Source organism: Botrytis deweyae (assembly GCF_014898535.1).
Source record: "Botrytis deweyae strain B1 chromosome Unknown BDEW_009, whole genome shotgun sequence".
Taxonomy (NCBI): Eukaryota; Fungi; Ascomycota; class Leotiomycetes; order Helotiales; family Sclerotiniaceae; genus Botrytis; species Botrytis deweyae.
Genome location: NW_024066216.1, coordinates 945,700 through 961,183, shown reverse-complemented (window position 1 = coordinate 961,183; position 15,484 = coordinate 945,700). Strand labels below are relative to the sequence as shown.

Here is a 15,484-nt window from a genome sequence, read left to right as displayed (position 1 = left end):
AAAGAGGGTTTCTCGAAAACTCATTCATTCAGATGGATACTTTGTTATGGTTTTCTATCTATGCATTTGCAAAGCGATATGGTTCTGGGTTCCGGTCCGGGCGACTTTTTCTGGTTTGGGATTGTTGTCGATTCTTTCTATGCTTTTCGATTTTAAGTTTTGCTATTGTTTTGGTCAGAGGGTTCATAAACTTGCACAATGGGTTTCGACTGGTCGGGTTGTTCTTTGATATACAATTGGCATGCATACACATAGGGAAAGCTCAAAAATGCGATACTTCATGCAAAGTACTTGTTTTGATGGCGCGAGGCGACGTGGGGGTGGTCGGTCAGCAAGGCATTAAGCGGGAGTGGGGTTTGTGGATTTGTTTTTGTTTTTGTTTTTTTTAAGTCATTCGGATTGGGTGGGATGGTATGAATGGATGGTAAATGAGACCAGCGAGGAAAGGGAAGCAGCGTATGATAAGGAAGAAACGGAATGGTCTCGTGTGTATGTTTATAGTATGGATGTGCAAGAACTGAGCGAGCATAGCAAGCGATGAATATGAGAGGGTGGATGAGGAAATTCCCTACTGGGTAGAGGATTATACATACCCAGTGAATGTGCGGAGCAGAGCGAATACTGACGCAGCAAGCGATGCACAGTGGAAGATACATGAAATGAAATGAAAGAATAAAAAAATTGTCAAAATGAAATATTTGAATGGATGAGGGGGTGATTTTTGATTGCGAATGTGAATATGAATGTAAGTCGCTGAATAGGAGATCCATTATTGTGGGAGTGGTGGAAGTGATGGTCCTCTTATCGAGTGTCTCTAAAAGTTGGAAGTCTTTCTTGAAGTTGTGGAAAAAGTTTATTTGTTCATTTATTCATTCATTCTTTCTGGGATTCGGTATATATTTGCTTTGTGGGGGATGAAACTTATAGAAGATGGAGGTTGGAAGACGGAAGATGAAAGATGAAAGATGAAAGATGGTTCTTGGGCTTGGGGAGAGATGTTGAGGTTGAGATACTTGAGATTTGATATGATGAGATCTGGGTTGACTGTGTATGTATGGATGGATGGAATGGAGCACCAGAGAATCGAACTTGAATCAAGGAGATATCGAAATTACATCCTAGGTAATCATTACAGATCTTTAGCGAGAAGGAGGATACGATAACTAGGTAGGTACTGTATACTGTATACATTTCCTATATGTGGTTAACTAGCGAATGAATGGATGGATTAATGAATGAATGGATGAATGAATGATTTGCTGATTGGATGATATGTTATTGCGCAGGTGTTTAGGTAGGTGGGTAGATAGATAGATAGATAGATAGATAGATAGATAGATAGATAAATAGATAAATAGATAGATAGATAAATAAATAAATAAATAAATAAATAGAGAAATAAATAAATAGAGAAATAAATAAATAGATAAATAAATAGATAAATAAATAGATAGATAGATAGATAAATAGATAGATAAATATAGATAATATGAATATTATAAATTGCTATATTTTGTTGAGGTTTATAGTAATGAGTGTATTATGATGTGTTATGATATGATTGATCATTGATCATTGGATAGAATGCACTTGTAAATTGAGTTTTGAATGGAATTTAATTGAATAGAATAGAGAAGATAAGGTGGCGGAAATATGTTTTGGGTGGAAGTGAAGTTGGTTGGGGAGTATTGTAATGTAATATGGTATTGTTGAGTCAATCTTGTTGGATGAGGTGGTGAGTATATAGGTAGGTATGCTGGAGTTTTTTGGGGGAGGGTTCGAGGTTGACAGAAGTCGCTGGCTTACTTACTTGGCTTTTGGGGTTGGTTCTTGAGTGGGAGTTGTAGTTGGTAAGGGTAGGTTTGGATGGATGGATGGATGGGAAGGCTTGAGGGGAGTGGTGTGAGTTTAAGATGGATGGGGTGGGATGGGCTGAGATTAAGCGATTTCTTTAGAAGTTGGAATGGAAAAGGGGGAGGGTGGAGGGGTGAAGAGAGTTATGGATTGGATTGTTGGATTGATGATTGGGATGGGACGTCCTGTGCAAGTAGCGGTACAAGATTGTCATGATCAACAGCCAAGGTGAGGTTCAAGTATACTGGTTGGGTCTGATGCAGTAACGACATTACTGGCTCGTACAGTAGTGAAAATTGCTAACGCCAGATTACCAAATGTGTATTTGAATGATGTTCATATGGAATCAATCACTGGTATATGAGACATTCGAGTTCTTCAACACCGATATAGAAATGCAACAGAACTGCACCCTAGGTTCTTCTCGCCCGAAGCTTCAGAATGGCCCTCGTAATAAACTTATAAAATGCCGGTTAACTATCGGAGACTCACCGAGGAAATCAGGTTGAAATAGAACAGTGATTTGGCTCCTCATGATCTCGACATCTTCTGATTTAACTGCTTGACAAAATATGAATACTCTCTATGTTACCGATCTTTAGTAGCTTTCCCATTTTAATTCACATGCAAATTAAGCATGAAAATTTCGCATTGCAAGCCAGGTCAAAACACGATTGACGTTCAAATCGGAAGATTCAGGGTCCTTATTGGTCTAGCCCTAACAAATATCCGACTTCGGGTTGAACGATTAGTGTGTCCGTCCCGCCGTCCCGTTTACCTAGCCGACTAAGACCCCCATTCCCCCTTTCTGCCTTCCCCAAGGTAGTTCTCCAATATGATGAATTGAGCGAAGTGTCATCTGTTCACTCAAAATGATGCACCGAGTAGGAACAATGTGAAGCATGTCAAATGATGTCAGCCTTGCCCCATATATTATTTGTTCTACTCTATTCGTACAGTGAAGAAGGGGTCTAGAGTTCCAAAGGATTGCAGTTCCATTTGCAGAACGGGCACGGAATGTGAGTCATTTGCCGTATACTGCCAAATGATAAAGCAATATTCTAGATCTGCACGGCACTAGAACCGTTTGTGCGCCACTCTTGAGAGGTCTATATATATTAGCTAGCATGCCCGCCCTCGAAATTTCCGATATCATGTAGGGGAACTTGTGATGGGTGACGGATGAGTGATGTGTGAATGCAATTGATCAATCATATCTGTCCATTAGAAAGTTCTGCCTGTCTGTCTGATTGTTACGCGAAGAAAATCATGGGGAATTGAGAATGACGCTTTTCCTGATTCTGTTGGCCGAAAAGGCTATGCTAGTCAAGGACCATGGGAACCAATCGTATTGATCTTGTAAGATCCACATTGACTCGCCGGTACAAAATAGGTTTAGTTGGCTGACAGGGAGTCATTGGAGTCATTGCGACCTGCTTTGATTACTTCGAGTGAGATGAACCTCGAAAAAGTCATATTAGATACAGTTTTTTCCTTTCAGGCTTTCAAAACTTCTCGTCTTTTCCGTAAGATTCATCGATACTGATTCAAACTCTGACTCCAATTCCCTTTCCAATTGTTCATTCAATACTCCTCGTCGTTAATTCTCTTCTGTGAGTTCAACGGCAAGTAGAGTCACCCCGGGACGAATCCAATTACCTACCCCTCTTACAAATCATCATCTAATCGATAAGGCTGTACGCGTAGTCAATTGATCAACAATGTCTACAGGAAATCAAATGCCTACTTTCAACACTTTCACAATTACTCAACCCTTCTTGGGCGCACCTCTTCAATTCCAACCTGCTCTTGGATCAAAAGAGCTTGAGGAATTGATCGATGCTTACGTTATTGGAGATGCTTGTAAACAAGACAAGCTTTCCACCGTGACAATCGATTTCTATAACCATGCAACCGTCGATATTAACACCGGCTCCCTGGTCCGTCGATACGATGTTATGCCATGGACCTTTGGGCAAAGTCCTTCGCAATCACAATCTTCGGGATTGAGCCCACCAATTTTCACTCCTAGCCCTGCTTCCTCAGCTACCTTTGCCGATTCTACTTATAGCTCAACGAGCACCCCACCCAATCGCACTAGGGGGTCACGAGTTACAAAGAAGACCAAGAAGGATACCACCAAGAAGTCTGCGGAAGTCAGACTACCTGGCTTCTCGATCATGACTAAGGATGGTATCGATGTTACAAATTCCGCTGGCCGTGGAACTAAAACGAAAGAACAGAGAGAGCATGCACATCTGATGAGAATCATTAAAGCTTGCGATGAGTGCAAGCGAAAGAAGATCAGAGTGCGTAAATCTCAATTTTTTGCTTTTGGGTCGAGTCCTTGCTAATCAAACTATAGTGTGATCCATCTCATAGACGTGCTTCTCATACAAACACGCCGAGAGCATCTACGTCAAGCAGGCCTTCTCCTCCTTCACAATCAAACCCAAGTCCTGCGGCATCAACACCTTCATTATCTAGAGAAACTACCCAAGGCTCTGAACAAAGCAGTCCTCCTGTTGATTCATTCTCAATTGAAGATTTTGTGCTTTTTCCAGAGGATGACCTCAACCAATGGAACCCAGAGATGGCTATCCCAGGTTTTGATACCCAATACAACGACTTCAGCATGACTAATTACGAAAACTTCCCTGATTTCGATACTGGTTTCTCAACAATGAATGATAACATATCATTCGACTTCCCAGTATACGATCAATCCTCATCTTTTAGTCCCCAGCTATTAAATACCACTAGCCACATACTAAATTATCACAACACACAACCATTGAGCTCTGCAGATGTCAACTCGCAATACATCTCTCAAACTCAACCACAGCCCGATCTAGATTTCTTTGAATCATTTAGCAATATACCGAACTTCTCGCCAACCCATACTCAACAAGCTCATCCACAAGGCTTACCACATGAAGATCCTGGGAAGATTGATAGTTATGGACATGCTTCAACTGAGAGATCTCAAACCCACAACATCTCATCGGTACTATCAACCGCAAACACCCAGACCAGTGGTGCAAATATCCTAAATGACTTCTCTACGACATTCGGCTTCTCCCCAACTGATAGTTCTTACCAATCACAAGGCTCAGAAGACGGCTTCGTCAGCACAGGCCCCGATAATGCATATGATTCTGCTACTGGCTCGGGTGTCGACTCGGGCATTGAACAATCACCACGATCTGAATCAAGTGATAGCGGCCATGAGACGGTATCCAGTACCGAGAAGGGACGCAGTCGCAGCCTGCGCAACAGACAACAAGTACTCCTAGAACGTGAGCGCGAGCGTATTGATGATCATGGCCGCCAGCTTATGAAGGCTCTTCTATCCAACAATGGCAAGTCTCATGTTCCTGGTGCTACCACCGAACAACCAGTTTCAAGCCCGAGCGTTCCACATGGCGGTGACGGCTTCGTAATGACCACAAACACCTCCAGGAGCTTCGCTTCTAGTAGTATGCCCGTTCATGAAGAAACACCATGGAGCTTTGAATCGACGCTCTCTTCATTGGCTAGATCTAGACCGGAAGTACCACAAAATGCGATGGAAAGCGGCCGCGCCCATGGCGTATCTGTTGTTGTGAAACCTCACGAAAACCCTGACGGCTTTGCAAGATCGAACAACTCGACGATTATTGATGCCTCTCTAAGTCGTGCTGTACGACTAGCTGGCGATCGTGTCTCTTCTCGCTTTGCAAACTTTGCCACGATCAGCTCGGATAGAAAGATACTAAGTGTCGGCACCGACCGTGTGTCTACACACCTAGTTGCAAAATCGGCATTGTCAAGTCTAAGATCCAAGGTCGCAGTAGAAAGTACGCCAACGATACTATCTAATGTAGTTTCAACTGGAACTCTAGTTGTACCGGACCAAGTCGGCGTTGTTTCTTCTCCTGGTTTTGTACTTGCGAAAAAGCTTTCAAAGGCATCATCTGGTTCTTCCACCAAGGTCAACAGTGGCTCTTTGGATTACAGCGGCGTTGAGACAGTTGTTCAAAAGGCCCAGGGTGCTTCTGCTGGACAGCTTTCGAGCCCAGGCTTGAGCCTTCAAACTTCGGGATACACCTCCACGCTTTTCAAGAATGGCGCAGAAGCAGTAAATACACCGGCAACCGCCACGCTCGGCACGATCTCAACCCTCGCAACACTAGCAGCACTTGGTCTTGCCACTACCGTGGCAGTATCCAGACATGCTGAGACAGCCGCGATAGTATTGGCTATTTGTCTACTTGCGTCTGTGTTCTGTGATGCTCGATTGGTTATTCCTGAGTCTGGAAAGGGTTTCATGAACATCTCGCTTGGTGCATTAATGTGGAACTTTTGGTCCGATATGATACTCAAGATAGATTGCGAACGTCAACATGTAAGTTTTCCTGTGCCAAAACCTCTACTTTATCTACACCCTGGAGAATATTTACTAATATGTTTCTAATAGGTATTGAATGAAAAGAACAATGGATTGTTTGCTGCGGCTGGAGAGATGGCGAAGAAGTTTTCCTCGAGAATCTTAATCTAGATGTTGGCATTCGTGCTAGACATGATTAGAGATTTGAGGAGACGACACTTCACCTTTTTTATTGATGTGTTGCTATTTGGCGAATGATATATCGGTTGCGACATGATGCTTTCTAGCATTGCACTTTTTGAAGATGAGAGACAGGGAAAGGCATCGGTGTGTAGAACTTGGTTGGACGAGGTTTGAAAAGCACATTGGAGTATGGTTTGTTTTCATGGCGCATAAATACGGCATGGCATATGTTGTTTTTAATAAAGTATGTATGTATACGTAGGTATATCCTAGATGGCGATATAGATATAATAATTCTTCTGCCAATCTTTCATCGTCGTGGAAAGCTGGTGGATCAATCCTGTTCGCATCTTGATGTGATCGCTTTTGTGTGTGTTCCTCTCTTCCCCCTCCATATCCCAATCATCTCATCCCAGCTTTGCTGGAATTCCGAATTGATTATTCCGTATCCTTTTTCTAATCTCGTTTCTTCCATCTTCTCATTCTCTCTTTTTTTTTTTCTTCTTCTAAATCTCATCTCATCTCAGCCCAGCCCAGCTCAGCTCAGCTCATCACCCTGTCTTGTTCATCTCATTCATTCCACTCCGTCCATATAAATCAACAAAACATAAAGCACAACAAAAAAGAATAAGAAAAAGAAAACAAATAAGAAGACGAACATAAACATAAACATAAACAAGCAACTAAATGAATGAACGAGTATACTATAATTCTAGCATCCACACTCAAGTAATACGAATAGAATTTTCGAAAATTATCATATTCATTGATAAGTGGAAGGTGTATCTAAGATACCTGTCTACCTAGGTAGGTACTTGGAGATGATGTGTAGGGAAGAGGTATATATGTATAGGTAGTGATAGGATATGATATGTATAGTTTGAACTTTGAAGTTTGAAGTTTGAACTTTGGGATTTAGGATTGGAGAGATGGATTGATGAATTGATGAAATACTAAACATTAAACGTACACCAACTACTACGATAGAATTCTAATTCAGTTTTAACCCTTCTCTAAAAAAGAATAATAAATGGAATCTGTATATATTAGGATATTCGGTTATATAGCTTTAATAATTCGTGTAAAGTATCAGTAGAGAGGAAAACTGGAGGTGGTGTCCCTACCTGGACTGGTTGATCGATGAATTACTTCTGATATGGGATATGAGATATCTTGATGTTTATTAGAGTGATTGGGTAGATGAGCAGATGAATAGATAAGTAGTGAAATACTTGATAGATGAATGGAATTCATCGATATCTGGATGAGGTCTATAGGTGGTCTTTAGGTAGGAGGTGGTATATTATGGGGATGAAGTTTTGACATTACAGTCATTTTTTTCTTCGTCTTATTTTAAATTTTCAAATATTGTTTCATTCCAATTCTCACTCTCTGCTGTGTGAAGTTTCAGATCAGACTACGTAGGTATGTATGTATGCATGCAAATTTGTATGTTCCATCCATCCATCCATCCATCATCAATCATGCCCAACACACAATTCATTTCTCATCCGCTGCTCTCCTCCACCATTCCCCAGCAATACCCCGGCGTTATCCAGAACGAAGAAGTATCAAAATACCAATGAATAAAATATGCTTTCGATTCCGAAAATTTCGATCAAGTAAAAGAAATGAGCACCTTTGATACTTAATAATACAAATACAAGTGACATGTTGACCAAGTGAACCCATCCGTGAGTGCAAGCTCGCGACCCAAGTAAGCGAGTAGACACCGCACCGTGGTTGTTAGTGTTTAGTCCCATTTTGCTCTAGTCGTGGCGAGAGTAGAAAGTTGCTAGCACTGCAGCATCGAGAAAGACAAGGAAGATTGATTGTAAAGAACAAGAGAGAAAAAAATCAAAGGTGATAGTAGTACGTAGGAAGGATGTAAATTCAATCATATGGAAGGTCCCCTTGAGACATTTGAAACTTTAGGCACGGCTGTTACAGCATCAGTCTCGTGTATATCAAAGGCGAGAAGATAAGATTTGACTTACAAATTCCCAGGTAGTCGGGAGATAGGTCGACGATGCATCTTGCGATATCGTCTAATAGAGAACGAAGAACCATAAATTTGTTTTGTACAAACTATACTCCAACGTATCAGGGAATTGTGTTGTACCCATGGAACCCAAATGAAGACCCAAGCAAAAGCTTAACTAATCGTTTATTGGTAAAGGAGTTTTTGAATAGCGTCCCGTTCTTTTTTTAAAAAAAAATCTCAGCAAATGTCTTTTTTTCTAATTGCGCATCGAAGAGTATGGGGGAGGTAGCCTCACAAATAATCTCTCTCGAATTCCGCATCCAGATGAACGGGTACCCTATCATGATCCTCGGAGTCATTCCTCTTATCTCTTTCTCTCTCCTTGTCCTTGTCTTCTGACTTGTTTGCTAATAATTGCAACAGCAATTTATTATTTTGTGACACGATAAATTCAATTTTATCGACTTTGCTTTCTAATGCTCGTAGTCTTGAATCATTGCCCATGATATCGCGCCAATCTTCTTTGCTCAATTGGCCTTCTACTACGACGCGTCGAGGTGGGGATGGAGGATGAGGAGGCGCGAGTCGATACTCTGGGGCGTAGGGAACCATTGGCTCTGGGTGAGCTTGAGGTGGTAGATGGTGTTCGTTATTCGTAGTTCTTCTTCTTTTGTGAGGACGAAATCCGTTCGCATCGCCAAACTCTCCATTTGGGGCTGATTGGTATACCATTTCTTGGCCAGGAGGAGGAGGAGGAGGATGTTGAGGTTGATTTTGTCCCATATCTGCGATTGGCTGTGGGGGAGCTGGACCCGCGACAATTCGCACACCTGGGCTTTGGTTTTGCATTGAGCTTTCCTGCGCAATCACTTGTTTCCTGGCTTCTTTCCTTGATTCCTCTACCCTTCTTCTCGCATCCACCTGTCGTTGCCTTTCGGCCTCCGCGTCCGAATCTTCCACCTTTAAAAATTCAATCCATTCATCCAATAACGTATTTAATTCTCCGCCTGGCTTATCAGGAATAACACCATTTTCCCAATCGCACACTTGTCTCCTACGAGCTTCCACCAATCTTGCGACAGTCGCGCTCATTTGCGCCAGAACTTTGTTAGTAGACTCATGAAATTGTGCGTTAACTCCATTCCAGAATTGACTCTTGGTTCCCTCCTTGAAATTGTGTTTTTGAGCGATGCAAGCTTTCAATGCTTGAATTTGATCGCGCTCATCTAAATTCTGTCTGGGTTTGCGCGTCGCACTTCCGCCTCCAATACTACTCGCGACGGAACTTTCTCTTAATTCTCTAGCTGGAGTCATCAAACTTCGTGGGATACTAGGAGGATGCATGCGCGCTTCACTGTTTGGAGTTGTCATGGTGGGCGTTTGATTTTGTGGTTGTGTTGAAGCTGGGGTTGAAATATTGGGCGATGGACGCGAATTTGCTGGGGTGGATGGAGGTAGAATGGGAGCGGGATGTGGTGCGGAAGATAGCGATTGTCGGGAAGAAGCGTTTTGCGCCATTGCTGGAACGAGCTTGAATGTGTGAAACGCTGATGGCATAGGTGAGTTGAAGTTGAAGTTGGTTCAATACCTGAAGATGTGGGAGAAGTTTTTAGATTTGGTGCAGGGCAGGGTGCGAATTTGAAGCCAGAGCGGATTCATGGTTCGAGATGAGGCTAATTTTAGAAACTAGTCTCGATAAGGAATAGCTTACCTGCCTATGGTTTGATCAATTGTAACCGGTGGTAAACGACCCGTAGGGACCATTATTGCTTATTTTGGCCAAAACTATTGATTACTTGGTTCAAGGTCTGGGAAAATTCCGAAAATAAATCTGTAATTTGTGAAGTATTAGAGAGATAGATGTTGTTGAAAGAGCGGTCCCTCGCAGTTACTTTTAGCTTCCTAGTTCACTATATTCAAGGAAGGTTCTCGCCTTTCCGAACAATATTAACGACACTGCCCCTTCCAATCTTAAATAATGAAGTGAAACATTTCATATTTATTATAAAGTCTATTCGACTACACTACATTACCATTCATCAATTAGACAAACATTGGTGATAGGCTAGAGATGTCAAAGAACTGTGCTGATGCTGATCATTTCCTCCCCTCAAATTCTAAATATGATACTCAAAATCTAACTCTCCATCCCCAGTCTTTACTTTCCTATTATCCTCAATCTCTCCCTTTCCAATCTTCTCCTTCGTTCTATTCTGACTCTTCACATACCAAACCTTTACTACAATCAATATTTGAGCAAGACACAACGCTCCCAAGGAGAAACTGTTTCCAAGAACATAAGGAGAGGTTCGATATATTTGGCCTGCTACTATTCCGGCCGTGTTGGCAATAGATTGCTGAACACCGATTGCTGTCGCACGCCTGTAATGTGGTGCTACGTTGACGTTTAGCCAGGTTATGTTGAGTCCAGGACCTGTATAGACGGCGATAGCACAGAGGAAGGTTGCGAAGAATTTTACTCCTGAGATAGTGGTTAGTATTTCGTTGATAAATAATCTGAGAAGTGTAATCTACCTTCAGCCTTCACTGTGAGCAGTAAAATATACCCGACTATTCCGAAGATGTTGGCAAAAAACAAAATCTAGAATCTTGATTAATCTTCGCCTTGACTCGAAAATCCGAGATTGACTTACAGGTCCACGCATACTGATCTTGTCCGATACCCAAGCCAAGAACAAGAAACTAATCGCACCCCACATATACACTGGTATAGTAAGATAGTTTGCTTGAAGTGTGTCGTAGTTCATTGCTTTTAAAATGGAGGGTAAGAATGTACTAAACCCATACAACAAGCAATCTTGCATAAATTGTATGGCAGCACTTGAATTCTGGTTAGCCCAAAGCTCAACTAGACTTAGAACTTCTGCTCGTACCTGATATAAAGCTTGGGGTCTTTGAGCTCGATTCGAAATTCTTCCCATGAGAACTTTTCGGAGCCTACGTATAAAGATGAGCTGAGAATTCGTTAATGTGACGAGAACAGATTACACACCCATATACTTCTGCCTCTGTATAGCCCTCAGTCTCATCACCTCCCTTTCTTCTGCATTCAGAAACCATGCGTTTCCAGGGTCTGTCGGAAGACCAAACCAAACGACTACAGCGACTACGACACTGAACAGCCCTTCGATGATATATACCCATCTGAAACTGTTAGCTCCTTTCAATTCAATCTTTCATGAAAGCGGAACAAACCTCCAGCCCGCAACTCCTGATACACCATCCATTTGAAGAATTCCATAAGCTAAAAGACCTCCAAATGCGCCGGACAAAGCAGCGCAGCTGAACAAATATCCAACTCGCTTAGCCTGCTCTTCTCGACGATACACCATCGTCAAATACAAATTCAGACAGGGAAATAGACCTGCTTCGCAACATCCAAGAATCAATCTTGTAGCATAAAGACCTCCGATGTTTTGAACAAATCCGGTGAAAATGGTGGTGAGGGACCATACAGCGCAAAGTGTCGACAAAATCACGCGAGGAGTGATTTTCTTCATTAGTACCGCTGCTGGTGTCTCGAAGGTTACATAAGTTGCGTAAAAGATTGATACAGCAGTAGAAAACTGCTGGTCTGTAGCACGTATGTCTGTCAACATACCAGCTACTTTCACATTGCCTAATAATCGTGAGTTCCTAATCAATTCTAAGGCAATAAATCGTGCTTACCTATGTTGGAGCGATCTAAGAAACAAGATAAATATACCAACATTATCACTGGAGTGAAGGCAAGATCGAGCTTCGCAAGTAGCTTGACTTCTTTTGCTGGATCAATGTAGACATCGATATCTGAGTCGTCTGTATGGCCTAGAACCCCAGGCTTCTCGTGAAGCGACTCCATCTTCTCACTGTGAGGTTGCTCCATCATGACTGATTTGTGTTAGGTGTGGCGAAAATTGCTCAGATCAACTTCAACACGAGGGACAGTCGATATTGACATACATCGATGGCATCATAAATTTAGTCAATACCCTCGTTATTATATGTGCAAACATAGTGTCGAACATGGCCAGGGAAATATGATGTTACCCTGTTCACGGTCTTACAGTCCCGCGCGCGGGGTTGGCCCGATAAGACACCTATCAGGAGGTTTTATGGAAGATCGTCCTGCTATCTGCACTTATCTGTACCCATCCGTGCGAACAATGGTTAATCTTTGTAAACGTAGCCGTTCAGCTAGTGACATGTATGCAAGGATTCCGAGTTACTTCGCGTGACCGATAATGCACCCGACGGTGGAGGAACTCCGCTGTATGTACCATGCGGTCCCACATTTTACCAACCCCATAAATGATGTTTATCTTGTCGGGAAGATAACTGAATAATGTTAATACATGAAGAGACTAAAATTCTGATACTAATCAAACTCTGGACACACATTGACTTACGATCCGTTAATCGGATTTATTGTATGATATCCAAATCAAATGAAGAGGATTTCTCAGCCTGTAGCCGAATAAATCTGAGGCCCTGTAGACTACGTAGTACTCAAAACAAGATATCCATGTAATGACCCGAATGTTGAGAGATAAATCATTTTCATATCTGCGAACCTAACCCATCGGACCATGTTGAATATCCAAGCGCAAGATCGCTGCCCATTAAGAGGTCGAATTCAAAATCGTTCATAGCAAGATTATCCCAGTCAACATTGTCTGAGGAAATGGTGGTATCCGCTCCAGAATCGAGAAGGCCCATCATGAGATCAAAATTACCCGGAGAGGTCTTTTGGAGATCCTCTGTCGATGGTTCTCTTATAGCAGCTGTAATGGCATCTCGGACTTGTTTTGCGCATGTCCATGTTAACGATACACCATTGATAGCCTCTAATATTTGATCCAAGGGTCTTGAAACTGTAAGTTCTTTCCAAGAAGAGTTTTCGATAGATCTTTTCATCAATATAACACTCGCAGCTGATGCGAGGGTATGAACAAATGTAATAGGAAGGTGACTATAAGGGTATTTTTGAAGATTATTAGAGTGCATTCGAAGAAGTTTCATGATGATTTCCAATGACTCGTAGCATATCTGCATGTCCTCGGTTTCGCCAATTCCTGGTTCTTTAAAAGCAGCCCTTGGTGGGCGGTGAAGAAGTATCATTGCTGTATGATATTGCATGCTTAATAGTGTTAGTAAATTTCAAAATCACAGGCGTCTAAGCTTACTGTAGATGGAGTACGAAAGGAGGCACATTGCCTGCAGTCCATTTCGTCCAATGAAGTTTCGCTGGCAAGTTCTTTAGCCATTTTGTCAAGGCCACATCCACTTCTCTAATTGAGGTCTCCAATATCGTTGGATCGGTATTTACATTTCTATTTTCGAAGACTTTCGTAATCATAAGATGTAGTATTTTGCAAAGCTCGATTTGATGAACCCATGAAGCGACTAATGCAAGACCATCCTCATATGCAGTCTCGGAAGTACCCTCCATTATGTATTTATTGAGAAGAGACTTCCATTCTGGCGGATAAGGTATCCGTACAGTGTCATGAACATCTGATTCCGCAGGATAAAGAGCGGGCGGTCTTCCAAAATAGAGACTCAACTGTTTATCCGCTATAAAAGCAGCCCAATAAGCTCTTCGTAAGATCTCTCTGTCGATCCAGGAATCATTAGAACCTTTCCAATTTGTAGGATCGAGATGCAATCCCATCTCATGAGCAATTCGAAAAGCCATGCCGGAAAACAGCCATCCCTTGGAAGTCTTTCCATGTCCAATTTCCCGATGACCAAGAAGCAAAAGGGCTTGTAAAGTTGTAAGGTTTGGAGATTCGAGCGCAGTTCCATATAGAATTTCTTGAGCACGATTGGAAAATATATCGGATAGCTCTCTCTGCGTTGTACTCTCACTAGCAAGAGCACCCATGGAACAGACGGCATATATGAGAAGATCTGAGTAGTATGGCCCCGTACCAGCATCGAAGTCTCGGAGAAAATATTCCCTATACAAGCACATATGGTATTGGTACTGGTTTTGAAAGAATATTCTCATAAGACATTTGCAGATATCACTTCGAGGAGAAAAAGCTAAGTGCTCTTCCATCGATCCACCTGTTATATTTAGGGTTTGGGTAGTAACTGGCTGCTTGACTTCAAGCTGCGGTAGTATGGTAGATGGAGAAGTATCATCTAGATCCTCTGACGGGCTAATCTGGAAAAAGCTAGTTGCACCATAGAATTCAGCCGAATTACCGTCTTTGAGTTTCCTGAGGTGACCGGCCCTTGATCGTACAGGAATTCTCTGGGTTTCTGGTGGACTGGGCTCTGGAAAAGCAGAAGATTGCTTTGACTGTAGACCCAGATGATTCGTGGAAGCACTGAAATCAGCTAACATCTCGTCTCGCTTGGAAGCATCTGCGGCAATGAGTTTGGTAATAAATAGTTCCAGAGAGGCTATTTGCCCTTCGAGGGCTTGTACATATCCTTTTGGTACCGGCCTAGACTCGAGTAAGGAAATTAGCAAGAGGCACTTTACTCAGTGACATGCATTCAAGCATACCTAGATTTTTCCGATTGCGGATAAACACATTCATGATTTCCTTTCCGACATGCAGGACACGGCTGCGTACGATCACACTTGATCTGATTTCTATCGTCAAACACACATTTCTTGTGAGGGCTTATCCACTGAAATTACTTACCCGCCTATACCGGCATCTCTCACATCTGTGAAATAGACATTAGTACTTCAGTGTGACCAAATCGCCGAATATGACCTACGAAACTTTTGATGCTTTTTGTCCAGGCAATCTACCTCCTGAATGACTCATTGCGGGGGTGTATACTTCGACAACTTGTGTCTTCACGTAGGGCTGAGGTGTCGATGCAGCACAAGCGTGTAGACTAGGGCAGTCACGAAGGTCTGGTATCACTAAACTCAAAGAGTTGAAAGCTAATGCGTTAGATTTTGAGGGAAACTGACATAAGTTTATCAAAATTGTATCTATTGAGTCAACGTTTTATTGTATTATATTCAGGTGAGGGTGGTGATGATGTGTGAGGATTAGCCTGGTTCTTCTCAGCTTGAGCTCAGATACGCCCACCTAGGCCCGAGCTAACGGTTAAAATGTTTG

General features: G+C 42.3%; 4 protein-coding genes across 4 annotated transcripts; 1 reads left to right on the top strand and 3 right to left on the bottom strand.

The window, feature by feature from the left end:
• Window positions 1-3,575: 3,575 nt before the first annotated feature.
• On the top strand, window positions 3,576-6,394 carry EAE98_004908 (uncharacterized protein; the record flags this gene model as incomplete). Its single annotated transcript, XM_038952529.1, has 3 exons — window positions 3,576-4,163; window positions 4,220-6,241; window positions 6,314-6,394. The coding sequence occupies 3 exons, from the start codon at window positions 3,576-3,578 to the stop codon at window positions 6,392-6,394; spliced, it is 2,691 nt and encodes an 896-aa protein (XP_038811179.1).
• Window positions 6,395-8,565: 2,171 nt separating this feature from the next.
• Window positions 8,566-9,908, bottom strand: EAE98_004907 (uncharacterized protein; the record flags this gene model as incomplete). The annotated part of the gene is made up of 2 exons (XM_038952528.1): window positions 8,566-8,608; window positions 8,686-9,908. 2 exons carry the CDS (start codon window positions 9,906-9,908, stop codon window positions 8,566-8,568), a joined length of 1,266 nt encoding a protein of 421 aa, XP_038811178.1.
• Window positions 9,909-10,409: 501 nt separating this feature from the next.
• On the bottom strand, window positions 10,410-12,279 carry EAE98_004906 (uncharacterized protein; the record flags this gene model as incomplete). Its single annotated transcript, XM_038952527.1, has 7 exons — window positions 10,410-10,872; window positions 10,926-10,992; window positions 11,045-11,231; window positions 11,285-11,348; window positions 11,404-11,555; window positions 11,607-12,030; window positions 12,081-12,279. 7 exons carry the CDS (start codon window positions 12,277-12,279, stop codon window positions 10,508-10,510), a joined length of 1,458 nt encoding a protein of 485 aa, XP_038811177.1. The 3' UTR covers window positions 10,410-10,507.
• Window positions 12,280-12,950: 671 nt separating this feature from the next.
• Window positions 12,951-15,384, bottom strand: EAE98_004905 (uncharacterized protein; the record flags this gene model as incomplete). The annotated part of the gene is made up of 5 exons (XM_038952526.1): window positions 15,132-15,384; window positions 15,053-15,077; window positions 14,911-14,993; window positions 13,577-14,848; window positions 12,951-13,530 (listed from the first exon to the last, which is right to left on the bottom strand). The coding sequence occupies exons 1-5, from the start codon at window positions 15,179-15,181 to the stop codon at window positions 12,951-12,953; spliced, it is 2,010 nt and encodes a 669-aa protein (XP_038811176.1). The 5' UTR covers window positions 15,182-15,384.
• Between the last annotated feature and the right edge of the window lie 100 nt (window positions 15,385-15,484).